Source organism: Octodon degus, unplaced genomic scaffold, assembly GCF_000260255.1.
Source record: "Octodon degus isolate 3935 unplaced genomic scaffold, OctDeg1.0 scaffold00208, whole genome shotgun sequence".
NCBI classification, from domain to species: domain Eukaryota; kingdom Metazoa; phylum Chordata; class Mammalia; order Rodentia; family Octodontidae; genus Octodon; species Octodon degus.
The window spans coordinates 2,521,349-2,533,847 of record NW_004524784.1 but is presented as its reverse complement, the minus strand read 5'-3'; the positions used below and the strand labels follow the sequence as shown (position 1 = coordinate 2,533,847).

At 39.8% G+C, this 12,499-nt stretch overlaps 1 protein-coding gene across 1 annotated transcript in view; it reads left to right on the top strand.

Moving 5' to 3' along the window:
* The window catches only part of Nebl (nebulette), a 403,483-nt gene that overhangs the window by 199,482 nt on the left and 191,502 nt on the right, over positions 1–12,499 (top strand). The window contains exon 4 of the mRNA XM_023704953.1: positions 8,810–8,917. Within this exon, the coding sequence (XP_023560721.1) occupies positions 8,810–8,917 (108 nt within the window). The remainder of the gene's footprint in view (positions 1–8,809; positions 8,918–12,499) is intronic.

The following is a 12,499-nucleotide window of genomic DNA, read 5'->3' as shown; positions in this document are numbered from 1 at the left end:
TTTTTTTTTTTTAAGAAGTATGCTTTATTTTCTGTTTTTTGTTTTGTTCTTTTGGCCGAGATCTCAGTATGTTTTAGCTTGGCTTCGAACTCATGTGCAGCCCAGGCTGGCCTTGAACTCATGGTGACCCTCCTGCTTCAGCCTTTTGAGTCCTGGGATGACAGGCATGCATGTCTGTGTAGTTTTCTTATTGACGATGACAACAAGAAGAACATCAACATCAACATCAACAGTCAGTGTTTGCCTGATGGATGATGTCATTTCAGATGTAGGAGGGATGTTAGGAACAATTGCATTGACTTTTTGAATTAGCTAGGTAGCAAGCATATGTAAGAAAATGGAGGAACTGGTCCCCTTCTTTCTGCCTGTGCCCTGTAACCCCCAGGCTGGAGGTTAATCTCAGGGCTTCTGCGTGCTAGGCTCATGCCTACTGCTGAGCTGTGTTGCAACCCTGTGTTCCTCACTTCATCATCTATGACACTTGGAGATTAAGGACAAATTATTTTCATTTTCACAACTATTTTATGTTAGGTGAACTTTTTATATATATTTACTTGATTCTTGGTTCACACTTGTTTCTTTTCTTTATTGTTATATAGGGCAAGAAACTCCCAACCTGCTAGATGTCTAGTACAGAGCATGTGTTCTCTAAAATTTGCAGAATGAATTTTAGTGACAAAGGAGGTTAAAAGCAGAATATACTTACTGGGGGAAAGAAAGCTTCTGTCTGAGAGAGGATCAGAGGGGACCCAAGTGGATTGCCAAGGACCCTGCCTTTTCTGGGGATTTTATAGAGAAAGTCCACCAAGTGAGGAAGATCTAAAGTGGAAAAAATGGGAAATTGTGAGGTGGGACAAAACTACCGATAATATTACAAACATAATTGCTCAGGAAAAATTGATTAAATTGAGACCAAATAGGAAGCAAGTCACAGAACACGCTTTTCCTGCTGGGGGTTGGGTTATGTCTCTTCCTGGCTTTCTCCGGGTGATCAATGCATATTTAGCATGTCAGTCCCTGATGTGCATCCTTAGGGAGTATGTGGGTGCATTTGCTTTACGTTTTGTCTTCAGATCTGGCCCACAGTGGAGGTGCCTAACCCATAGGTGTAAGGTGTCTGGCGCTGTCTGCACTGGCTCCTTGGAGGGCCCAGGCCTATTTGACTGTCTGTAATAGTTTACCTATCTTAGTTGCCTATAGCAGTTGGAGTTGGGAAGTCGTTTTCTCCTGAATTATTAATTTTATAACTGGAAACTACTCATTTCATAATACTTTAAAATTCCAAATGTGCATATAGGATTGTTTCCTGTTGTAATTTTTATTATCTTTCACCTAACCCTACTTAGTATCTTCTGGTTGAACATAATTTCCATAATATTCAAGTCTGTGTTTGAACTAAATCATTTATATTTAAAAGCTATAATCATGTAATGAGAATGGCTACTTCTAAGGGATTAATAATTAACAGAACATATGTGCAGAAGTCCAAGTTCACAAGTTGTCTGACTTATTAAATTCTATTTGTGAAATTGCTTGTGAAAACAAGAATTAAGTGTATATATTTCAGGCAGCTACTTTATTAATGCAGGCATAATTTTTTCTTTGATCAATATTTTTAATACTATGATTTTGGCCATGGTAACTCACCACCACCTGATCTTCATTTATTGAAAATTTGTATAATTGTTACCTTTCAAAAGAAATATCTGAACAGCATTTCTAATGAAGTGCTTTGTTCATCATTCCTACTACAGTACTTTTGTGGCATCACAAGGTCCCTTACAAATGATGAATTAGCTAAAATTTTAAGCTACACAAGTCTCTTGACATCCTGTACTAAAAATATTCAATGGGTTCCATTTTCATCTCTGTGCATTGCAGGACTTAGTTTACAGTTTGCATTTATTTGGATATTTTTCATTTTGGCAGTGATTTTCATTGTCTGGGCAGCTGCTAGAGTGGGTGGCTCCAGAGGGACATCTGCCCTTTCTTAACTCCGTGATGTCTGCAAACTTCCTTTCTCTATATAGTGGGTCAGAATGCATAGCTGCCAGGATTCGTCTGAAGAGAGGATATTCAAAGCACATTCTAATTTTCATTTCTTGTTTTTATTTATATTTTGCTTTAATCCAAAGAGGAATGAGGAAGTGCCCATCTGCAGATGGCACAGTGCATGATGTGTAGTCCCTCAAGCGAATAGGCCTTGCCCGTGCTTATGGGAAGCCGGTGTTGGGTCCTTCTTACCCATCATCCACCGCACTTCCCACCCTGGATATGCTCCCATCAACCCTAGAGTGCTCAGTACGGTGCTTGGAGACAGTCAGTGGATATCAGGCATCTTTGTCATCATTAGTTCTCACAAAAGTGCTGTCATTGTTGCACTGCAGTAATGCTTTGTATACCAAAGAAACTGAGGCTCGACGAGATTGAGGAAGTTGGCTCAGGTCACACAGCTACTAAGAGGTGAAGCCCGGGCTCAGGATGAATTTCTCCAATTGTTGAGCTTGTGCCGTTAACTACGAAGATACACTCGAGTGTCCTTGGCATAATTTTTAATTACCTTGGCTGATTGAGTAATTAATTAAAGTATGCTTGATTATGTATTAGAGAAGTTCCTTAGAATAAAATGTAGATTTCGTTTTTTTAATGTAAATCTGATAAAGTTAGGTTGTGAGCATATATGGAAACTTGACAAATCTATAAATATCTGTAAGTACCTCTGCAAATTTGATGAAAGGCTAATTTAACACTAAAAATCTATGGAGATTATTTTTAATGCTTCTTAATTATGTTGAAAAGGTAATTATAATTTTAATTTTATTTAATTAACCATAAATTTACAAGTTATGAGATTAATTTATTAAAACAATTACTATTGAGCTCATTTCTTTAACTTAACGTATGTTACAATTAACCACACCTTTAGAAAAGCCCTTAATAAGGTTTTCTTAATAATGTTCACTTCTCATCTAGCATTGTGGGATTAACCACTTTTCTTTTTTTTTATGTATTTAGTACAGGGTCTACAGGGTCTACAGAGTCTCACTACACAGATTGGACTCGTAGTGATCCTCCTGTTTTCAGCCTCCCAAGCGCTGGGATTACAGGCGCGTGCCACCATGCCCAGTCTTAATCAGGTTGGCACGGCTCGCCGGGGATTGAACCCTGGCCCCTGCGCTCTGCCTAAGCAGGCACTTTAGTCTGCTGAGCTATCTGGCCAGCCCTATTAACTTCTGTTCTGCAATTTAGATTTAAAAACACAAAAGTGGGTAGTACGCAATCATGAAATAGTTAAACCTTTACTGGATGCTTATCACCAAGGAAAGCCCAGAGAGGCAAAGAGCTGCATATGGTCAACTTTCTCCAGTAGCTCAGCATTGTCTGACCTGTACAAGATGGTACGTGACTGAGCACTAAGTTTCATAGATAAAACTAGGAGTTTTGTATGCAGTTTTAAGATAGTGTGACCCTCACAGTTACAGTATTCTAGGAAAAAGTCAATGAATCCATCATACCATAGAAGATAGTGAGATTGATCATTGATTTCATTGTATCAGAAGTGGATGAAATAAAAAGCAGGGTAACACAAGTCTGTAGTGAATGTGGCTGTTTTCTAACGATCTGTGTTAGGGCTAACTACTGTTCCTTTGCCCTGCGTGTCTCTAGCCTGCCCTGGCCCCTTGGGATAGACTGCGTGTGTCCCCTTGAACTTCTGTTCTTTTTTTATTCTAATGGTGTTGTTTTTTCAGTTTTTACTTTTATTAGTGCACATTTTCAGGAAATAATGATTTCATGCATCGGGGGTGGGGCAGATGATAGTACAACTCAGTGCTTTTTCATGCCTTTCCTCTCTCCTTCCCCCATCTCTCAGTCCCCTTTCCATTTGTGAAGATCTGTCTCCTGACTTTCTATCTGCTTTTGTCTTGTTCCTTAAGCCCTATTTGGAATCCCTTTTATGGCACCCTTTTTCACTCTCAGATCCCTCCCCCCTTTTGGTTTAAGTCTTTGCTGATATAATTAAACAGCTTCATTGCAAAGGAAAAACACTTGGAGTGACTGATTCAACTTTCTGCAAGTGGATACCAGTGGCCCTTGCCCTGGGCTGATTAAAAATATCCACTGAATTCTTGGCTACCATATTTATTGACTGTTCTCCTGCTCACGGTCTTTGTTGAAGCTCTAGGTAGAAAATAAATATGTGCACTTGTGCACTGAACACATAACATACTGTAGATGTTGGCATACACTACTTCATAATCACATACACAGACATCCACCTAACCACACATAGAATGTCAGTGTGTGTACATGTGCACGCGCATGCATGTGCACGCACACACACACACAAGAGGGGAGGAGAGAGAGAGAGAGGGAGAGAGAGAGAGAGAGTATTGTGTAGTGTTTATTATTTGAAATAAATAACATTTTAAGTTACTTTTGGAGACAAATATGGCAAATCCATTTGCTCATTTTGTGCATTTCTGACATTTGAATTTAAGAGTACTTTCATTTAGTCTTGAAGGAGAGACTGGAAAACGGCAGCATTGCTGCCAGATATTGCACACTCTCTCTGAACTCTGGTTAGCATTGCTTAGCCCTGCCTTCTCTCTCCTTTGCCTTTCCTGTCTGGCTCTAACAGGAAGCCCGGGTCCTGAGGGTGTGTGTGGAGGGCAGGAGCTTTCCTTGGCTTCTGGGGTCCCAGGACTGTTTCCAAGAGGACCGCTGGGGAGCTTCCCATGGCACCTGCTGCCTGGGCAGCCTGGCTTTGCTCCTGACCTTTCCAGTGACCCTACCAGTGAGTTTGTAAAGGACAGCCAGAGAGAGGCTGTTAGAACCCAAGTCAGCACATGACGTAGCTCTGGGGCGCTTCTGCAGTGGTGACTTCTGCCCTGCACAGCCACTGCATGCGCTGTTTTTCTCTTAGTACTTTTAATTAACATGCCGTTTATTTTTAATTTTTATGTATTTGGTTGTTACAGGGTCTCAATACACAGCTTGGACTTGTGGTGCTTCTCCTGCTTTTAGCCTCTGCAGTGCTGGGATTACAGGTGTGCACTACTATGCCTAGACTCTATGGCCAGCTCAGCCCACCCTGGGGGCGGGGCTGGCATGGCATGTAGTGCTGGGGATGGAACCACGGTCCCTGCGCTTGCCTAAGCAGGTGCTTTAGTCCACTGAGCTATCTCACTGGCCTTAACATGCCATTTTCTTGATTAGCTTGAACTTGTCTTTTCACCCCTTGTATTGTAATATACAATCTACGAGATTGGGAATTGTTGACTGTTCTCTTTGTTGTCCTGTTTCCACTTATGGAGTGCACTTGACAAATACTATAGTAGGTGCTTGGTAAGTATTTTCTCAATGAACAAAAGATTGAATAAATGAACATTCAAAGGGGAGATTTCATGTGGGGCTCATATATGACTGCCATTAATTGCTATGTGGAATCACTATGAAATACTTTTAAAGAGAAACAGAACAGATGAGAGACCAGAGATGATAATTCTTGTAGTCAGAGTTTTGCAAGGGAAAGGGATTAATACAGGACACATAATTTATAATACTGACCCAAAGAGTCAAATGCAAAAAGAGTGCAGGAGATCTGTCCACGCACTAGAGACCCAGAGAATCCAGCTGAGGGCCTGGATCCCAGGGCAGTGTCCTGCACAATTCCTGATGAAGTCGTAGAGCCCATGGCAATGCCCCTTCTGAGTCCTACTGAAGGCCTAGAGCCCACAACAATGTCTCATGTAAGTCCGTGTCCAGGATCTGTGCTGGGAAGGCCCAAAGGTCAGTGGTGGAAGCTAGACAGTCTGTGCAGTGGGATGAAGGGCCTATGCCAGCGGGCTGAGGGATCTGCACTGGAGCCAGGGATCAACATGCAGAAGTAAGAACCAAAGCTCCCTTGAGAAGAACCACAGCATCCTCAGTGGCAGTGGGGTTGTGAGCTCATTTGATGAGGACAGCCAGGCTCCTATAAGGAAACCAGCACCACCTGCTTCTCTAGGAGAGCCAGCAGTGCACCCTCTTTCCCCCAGTTCTCTTATGCTGCTGGCAACAGTCCTCAGGAGGGCCTTCAACACCCAGTACCTCGCTGACTTAGTTCAGCTGGGTGTTCCAAGTTGACCACCAGCTGTCAATCTACCACAAAAATTTTATGTCTAATGTTGAACACAAGGGAAGAAAAGCATTTTTGCTGGGGAAGAAGCCAAGGTTTCTAAGGGAGGAAAGGTTGTATAAAGGAGTTTACCAGAGCATAACTGAGGGCTATTTCTTCCCGTGTGATCTAGGACTGTGTGTTGTAGATGTGTCTCTTGGCCCTTCCTCCACACCCCAGCCCCCTTCCTCCACCAGATGCTCCACTGCACGGAGCCATTTCCTGGTTCCTGAGTGCGACCTTTCTCTCTGATCTGTAGCTGGGCCAGTGGACCCTTCCTCTCTGCTTCCATTTCTCTTCTATCTCTCTGTTCCCTTTCACCTTTCTTAAACATTTTGTCAAGTAACTCCTGCGAGCCAGGTGACAAGTGGATGGGACCACGAAAGAGCTAAGGGCCCCAAGGAGGTAGTAAAGAAACCCTTGATGTTCAAGCTGGTGTGGCACGTGTAAGACGCTGGCTGTGTACCTTGCCACTAAAGAGAGATAAATTCCTTTTCAGAAGCTGCAAATCATCGACAGAGCTGATCACACACTTTTCTAAAGTAGTCACTTAGCCAGATGAGTCAAAATCAAATGATTCTTATGTGTCTTGTGAATTTGGAAAGGGTTGTTAGATGACAATTAGCTCCAAACCTGTGATTCTAAAATTTAATATGTTTTCTTTTTTTTTTTTTTTTTGTTATTTCTAAGTTGCTATTGAAAAATAACAGAAAGAATATGTGATTGTGCCTTCGGTGACACTGGTGTTAGGGCGCTAGGATTTGGCTGAATGATTTTCCTTCTTATACTTCTTTGCCTCTTGCCAGCTCAACCTTGTCATCTTTCTGACTTTTATGATTTTACAGCTCTGCACCCTGGTGCATACTCCTAGCCAATAATGTAAGAGGGTTAGTATTTTTATAAACTGCAATGGAAGTATAGGGGAGAAAATTAGATACATGAAGGTGATAAGAATTATGTAGGTCTTTGTGCTTTTTGTCATCAGAGATTTTTTTCTTCTTTCAAGATCATCTGGTAAAAGAAAGTCCTGCAGTAGCTCTGGGATAATGATGCTTGGGAGAGTTGAGTATTTAAATACAGATGTATTCCAACAAAAACATTCATTCTTTGCTCAACAACTTGAACTTTTCACATACAAACAGGATCTACTTATGGAATCCTATTTGTATAAGCTTCTGTAATTTCAATATTAATTTGAGGCTTATAATTCTGAATGTAAAATGGGATTGACATGGGCTATGAAACAAAATATGTTCTCACAGTTCCTGATTTTAGGTTTGCAATAAGAACAAAGGGATGTGACCGTCACAGTCCTTCCAAGCAGATTAGGTGACTGCTGTGACAGTGATTGTTGTTATGCTAAATAAGCAATGGGACCTGGTGAAATTATCAGTGGCTCTTCCAGCCCCAGTAAACAGTGAAATTCAGTTGTACTGGGTTGTAGTTAGAATGAAAGGTATTTTTTTAAAAAATAAGTTTAAAAAAAATCTTTATTTATTTATTTGATATAGGGTCTTGTTACGCAGCTCAGACTTGTAGTGATCCTCCTGTCCAGGCTTCCCAGTGCCACCATGCCCAGTTTTGGTGGCTGGCACAGCGCAACTGGGATTCTGAGGCTGGCATGGCGTACAGTACCAGGGATCGAACTAGGGTTCTTGCCCTTGCCAGGCAGGTGCTTAGACTGCTCAGCTATCTCCCCAGTCCAAGAGGAAGGGTATTTAAACATCCAACAAAACTATTATATGACTGATAGGTAAACTCTTTCTTCTTCATGTTTATTGTAGATAAGTTTTATTGTTATATTCATTTAAGTTTGTAAATAATTTTTTACAATGTGCAATCTATTATTAATCTCATGTTATATATTCATTTCAGAAATATTTTTCTAAAATTCACTGTGTACATCTTATCTTTCACATTTCAATATTTGTCTAAAATTTTTAATTTGCTATATAATTATTATTGATTTTCAATAAAGTTAAAAATGAGGAAAAAAAACATCCAACAACACATCTTAGGTACCTCCACACACACAGACAGAATGCCAAAGGGACATGGGAGAAGCTTTTGACACCTGAGGTGTGCCCGGCTTTATAAATATTTCCACCAGCATTGATGCACCTGACATACTACAGTGTGACATTATGTAGGCAAGTCTGTAGGTTGTGTTGGTGACATGGCATAAAAACTTCACGGTGGGGTGGTTGTTGCTTGTGTGTCCCTCCTCCATAGGGCAGTTCAGGCTCAAAAGGATGCTTTTTACTGGCAGGACAGCCTGGAGTAGATGATTTTACTTGGCTTTTCTACCATTTTCTTTAGTAACAGTATTCATGAAGATGATACTGACTTTTAGTGAGCATGACTTACTGCTGTCAGCCATGTGCACGCATTGAGTCACTTGATCTTATCCCTACAACCAGTTGAACAGTGGTTGTTATCACCATTTGCCAGCCAGGACCACCGAGGCACAGGGTGGGTAGGAACTTGCCAAAGCTCTCGCTGGGCTAGAAGCCAGGTGGGTGCGCAGTCTGAGCCCTCCTCTCTGAGAGGGTGCTTTCTACAGGGAGTTCTTGGTAGGAACTGTGGCCCCTGCCTGTCCTGAGTGGGGTTTGTGATTCCTCTGTCTTCTTTTCTTTTCCTCCTCCTTGTTAGGTCAAGTACAAAAGAGATTTTGAAGAAAGCAAAGGGAGAGGCTTCAGCATTGTCACCGACACTCCTGAGCTGCAGAGGCTGAAGAGGACGCAGGAGCAAATCAGCAATGTAGGTGCTGTCTCCGTGGTGATGCGGTCCCCTGCCTGTGTTCTTGGGTGGGAGCGCGAGGTTGGGTGACTTGCTGCTACGTGAGGATCCTCGGAGTCCTTCCTCTGTGCCAGATTCATGAGCTGCCTGGAGCCTAAGGTTGCTCTAAATTACAGCGTCTTCTTGTTTGGAATGGTTCTCCACGTTGAGTCTTTACAAAATAAGATTTTTAAAATTAAGTCTAAAAAAATCTGATAGTTATTTTTTGGTAGTAAATAAGCATGAAAATATAAATACATGAAGTTTAGGCATCTTAAAAACTCATAATTTCTAGTTATGTGTATATGTAGCTTAATACTTTAAATATGTGTGTTAAACCGTCTATTACATCTACTATTTCAAATGAACATCTATACCTATAGTTACTTTGGACTTGAAACCCATGTCTTGTGCAGTAATGAATTTTCCTTTAAAAAGAAAATTGGAACTAACAGAAGTTAAAAATATACTAGCTTGCAGTGTAGTACCTGTCAAAGGTGAGCAAACAAGCCATTTATAATTTTTGTAGCACACACGTGATTTTGTTACTTCTAAAATATTGTACCAAGTGTGCCAACATGTATTTTTTCCACAAAAATTCGTTCAGTGGTAGATACCCAAGAGGAAATATGAATAAAAAGCAATAGTATGTGATATAAAATTATGAGCAAACACACAACACTCATGATTCATGAGAGGTATATTTTGTATCACTTAAACAGGTGCTAATGTTTGTATATGTAAGGTTGTATGATGTAGCCTTGATTTCTAGGAAATGTGTAGTTAGTGGATGAATCTATACTCCTGATATTTGATCACTATCATGAGATGCACTTGTATATAGGTGTACATCCAGATATAAAATTTTCAGACAAAGTTGTTGCACAGTTTGAGAAAAAAGCTTCCTTGTCAGAAGTTCAGAAACACGCATGTTGAATGCTCAAAGGACTTTTAGGAGTGAGACACACATTTCTTTCTCCCTTTCCCCCTGTTGCTTAGGCTTTCTCTATTATTCTTTAAGTGTATATTTCATATGAGGAAGAACTTTTTCCTTTGAAGAGAAAGAGTTGAATTTATAGATTTGTGGTGTTTGTCTCCTTTTTTGCCATGTTCTAACAACTCTCTTATCGGGAACAGCGACAATCATTCCCATTATTCTTCCTCTTTATCTTTTCCTCAAATCAAAAGCCTACTTTTATTTTAAAAAAGCAAATTAGAGATGTTTTCCACTAGGAGTTACATTCAGTAACATTTCCTTCTTTGAATCATTTTTGAGTGTGTTAAAAAATAAGACTTCCAAAACAAAGGTACATCACAAATTTTCAGCTGCCCCAGAAATTTATTTCAAAAAGAAGTGAACTTTTCTTCATAAGACTTTGCCATCCCAGCTTCCTTAAGGACAACGGCAGTTGATTTAGAGGTAAGCCTTTTCGTTTATATCCAAATTAAGTCAACATTCATATTTAATTAGAAAAGAACTGATCATTTCACCAACCTTTATCATTAGCAGGAATGTACATTTTATTTGATACCAGAGGTCGTTTGCAGATCCACTCTTAATTATGCAAAACCAGATCCACTCTTAATTATGCAAAACCATCTTATGACACAGGTATGTATTAATCTATCTTTATCAAATACATAACAGTATATACCAAATACCAATGAAATTAACCCTGCCATTTAGATAGTATTGAATTTTAAAAACATATAATTTAAGAATTTTAGTAAGTGTCTGAAGTATATAAGATTTACATTCCTTGAGTGGAGTCCGTAAATCTCCATCCCCTCTCTTCCCCTCTCCCCTCACTTCCCCCCTCCCCTTCCCTCCATCTCTTGATCCTCTCCCACTTGAGAAAGATCTATCCCCCTACTTCCTATTATCTACCTTTTATTTTGATCTTTATTTATATTGTGGGTTTCTTAAGTAAGAGAAACCATGTGATATTTATTTATTTATTTATTTATTTATTTATGTGTGTGTGTGTGTGTGTGTGGCCAGCTCAGCCCACCAGGAGGTAGGCTGGCTGACATGTGGTGCTGGGGGATTGAACCGCAGTCCTTGGGCTTTGCTAAGCTTGTTCTAAGTAGGTGCTTTAGACCACTGAGCCATCTCACCAGCCCCTGCATCCATTTTCTTAACAAATAATTCCACTTTATCCTTTATGGCAGAGCAGTATACTATGGGGTATAAATACCATGATTTCTTTATCTATTCATCTGGTGATGGACAGATAGGACACTTCCAAGATTTAGCTATTATGAGCTGGAGTGAATATATATATATATATATATATATATATATATATATATATATATACACTGAATATATATCACTGTGATATACTGTATGTCACCCTTTGGGGAAGATGCCTACACAAGGGAAAAGACAGGTTGAATGGAATTTCTAGTTTTTGTGGCATCTTCATGCTGATTTCCATAGTGGTTGTACTAGTTTACATTCTCACCAGCTATGTAGAAGGGTTCTTCTTCCCTTGTAACATTTGCTATTATTTAATATTTTGGTAAGGACCATTCTTTCTGGGTAAGATGGAATATCAGTATTTTTTTTTTTTTTTTTTTTTTTTTGGTACTGGGGATTGAACTCAGGCTCTTGTGCTTGCCAGGGAAGCACTTATTCCACTGAGCCATCTCCCCAGCCCCCTCAGTATTGTTTTGATTTATATTTCCCTAATAGCCAGTGAAGTAGAATGTTTTTTCTTATATTTATTGGCCATTTGTACTTCTCCTAAGATGTGTATGTTCACTTCCCTTGCCCATTGTTTGATTGGGATTTTTGGTGCGGGTCTGGTTTGTTTTGAGTTCTTTCTACGTTCTAGATAGGAATCCTCTGTCTGAATAATAGCTGGCATTTTTTTACCCCCAAAGTTGTAGGTTGTCTCTTTACTCTGTTGGTTGTTTCCTTTGCTGTGCAGAAGCTTTTTAATTTGATATGATCCAATTTGTTGGCTCTTGGTACTATTGCCTGTACAACTGGAGTTCTATATAGAAAGTCTTTCCTGTGCCTCTAACTTTAAGAGTTTTTAGCCTTCTTTATCTTCCAGAGGATTATAATTCTCTTTTAAAACTTAATTCCTTGACCCATTTTGGTTTCAGTTTAGTACATGGTGAGAGATATGGGTCTAAATTCAGTCTTTGCATGTGGATAGCCAGTTTTCCAGCTCCATTTAATAAGAGCCCATCTTTCCTCCAGTATATATTTTTTTGGCCATTTTGTCAAAGATCAAATAATTGAATGTGTCTGAGGTTGTCTCTGCCTCTTTTGTTTTGTTCCATTGATACTTATATCCATTTTTGTGCTAGTTACAGTGATTATCACTGCAGCTTTGTAATATAACTTCAGAGCCAGGATTGTATTGCCTTCTGCCTTGTTCTTTTTACCCAGGGGTTGCTTTTGCTATTCTGTGTCTCTTCTGGTTGTATATGAATTTTAGGATTGTTTTCTCCAGTTCTGTGAAGAATACTACTGGTATTTTGATTGAGATTGCATTAAATCTGTAAAAAGCATATAATTCAGACAACAACTTTTAAAAAACTTCCTAC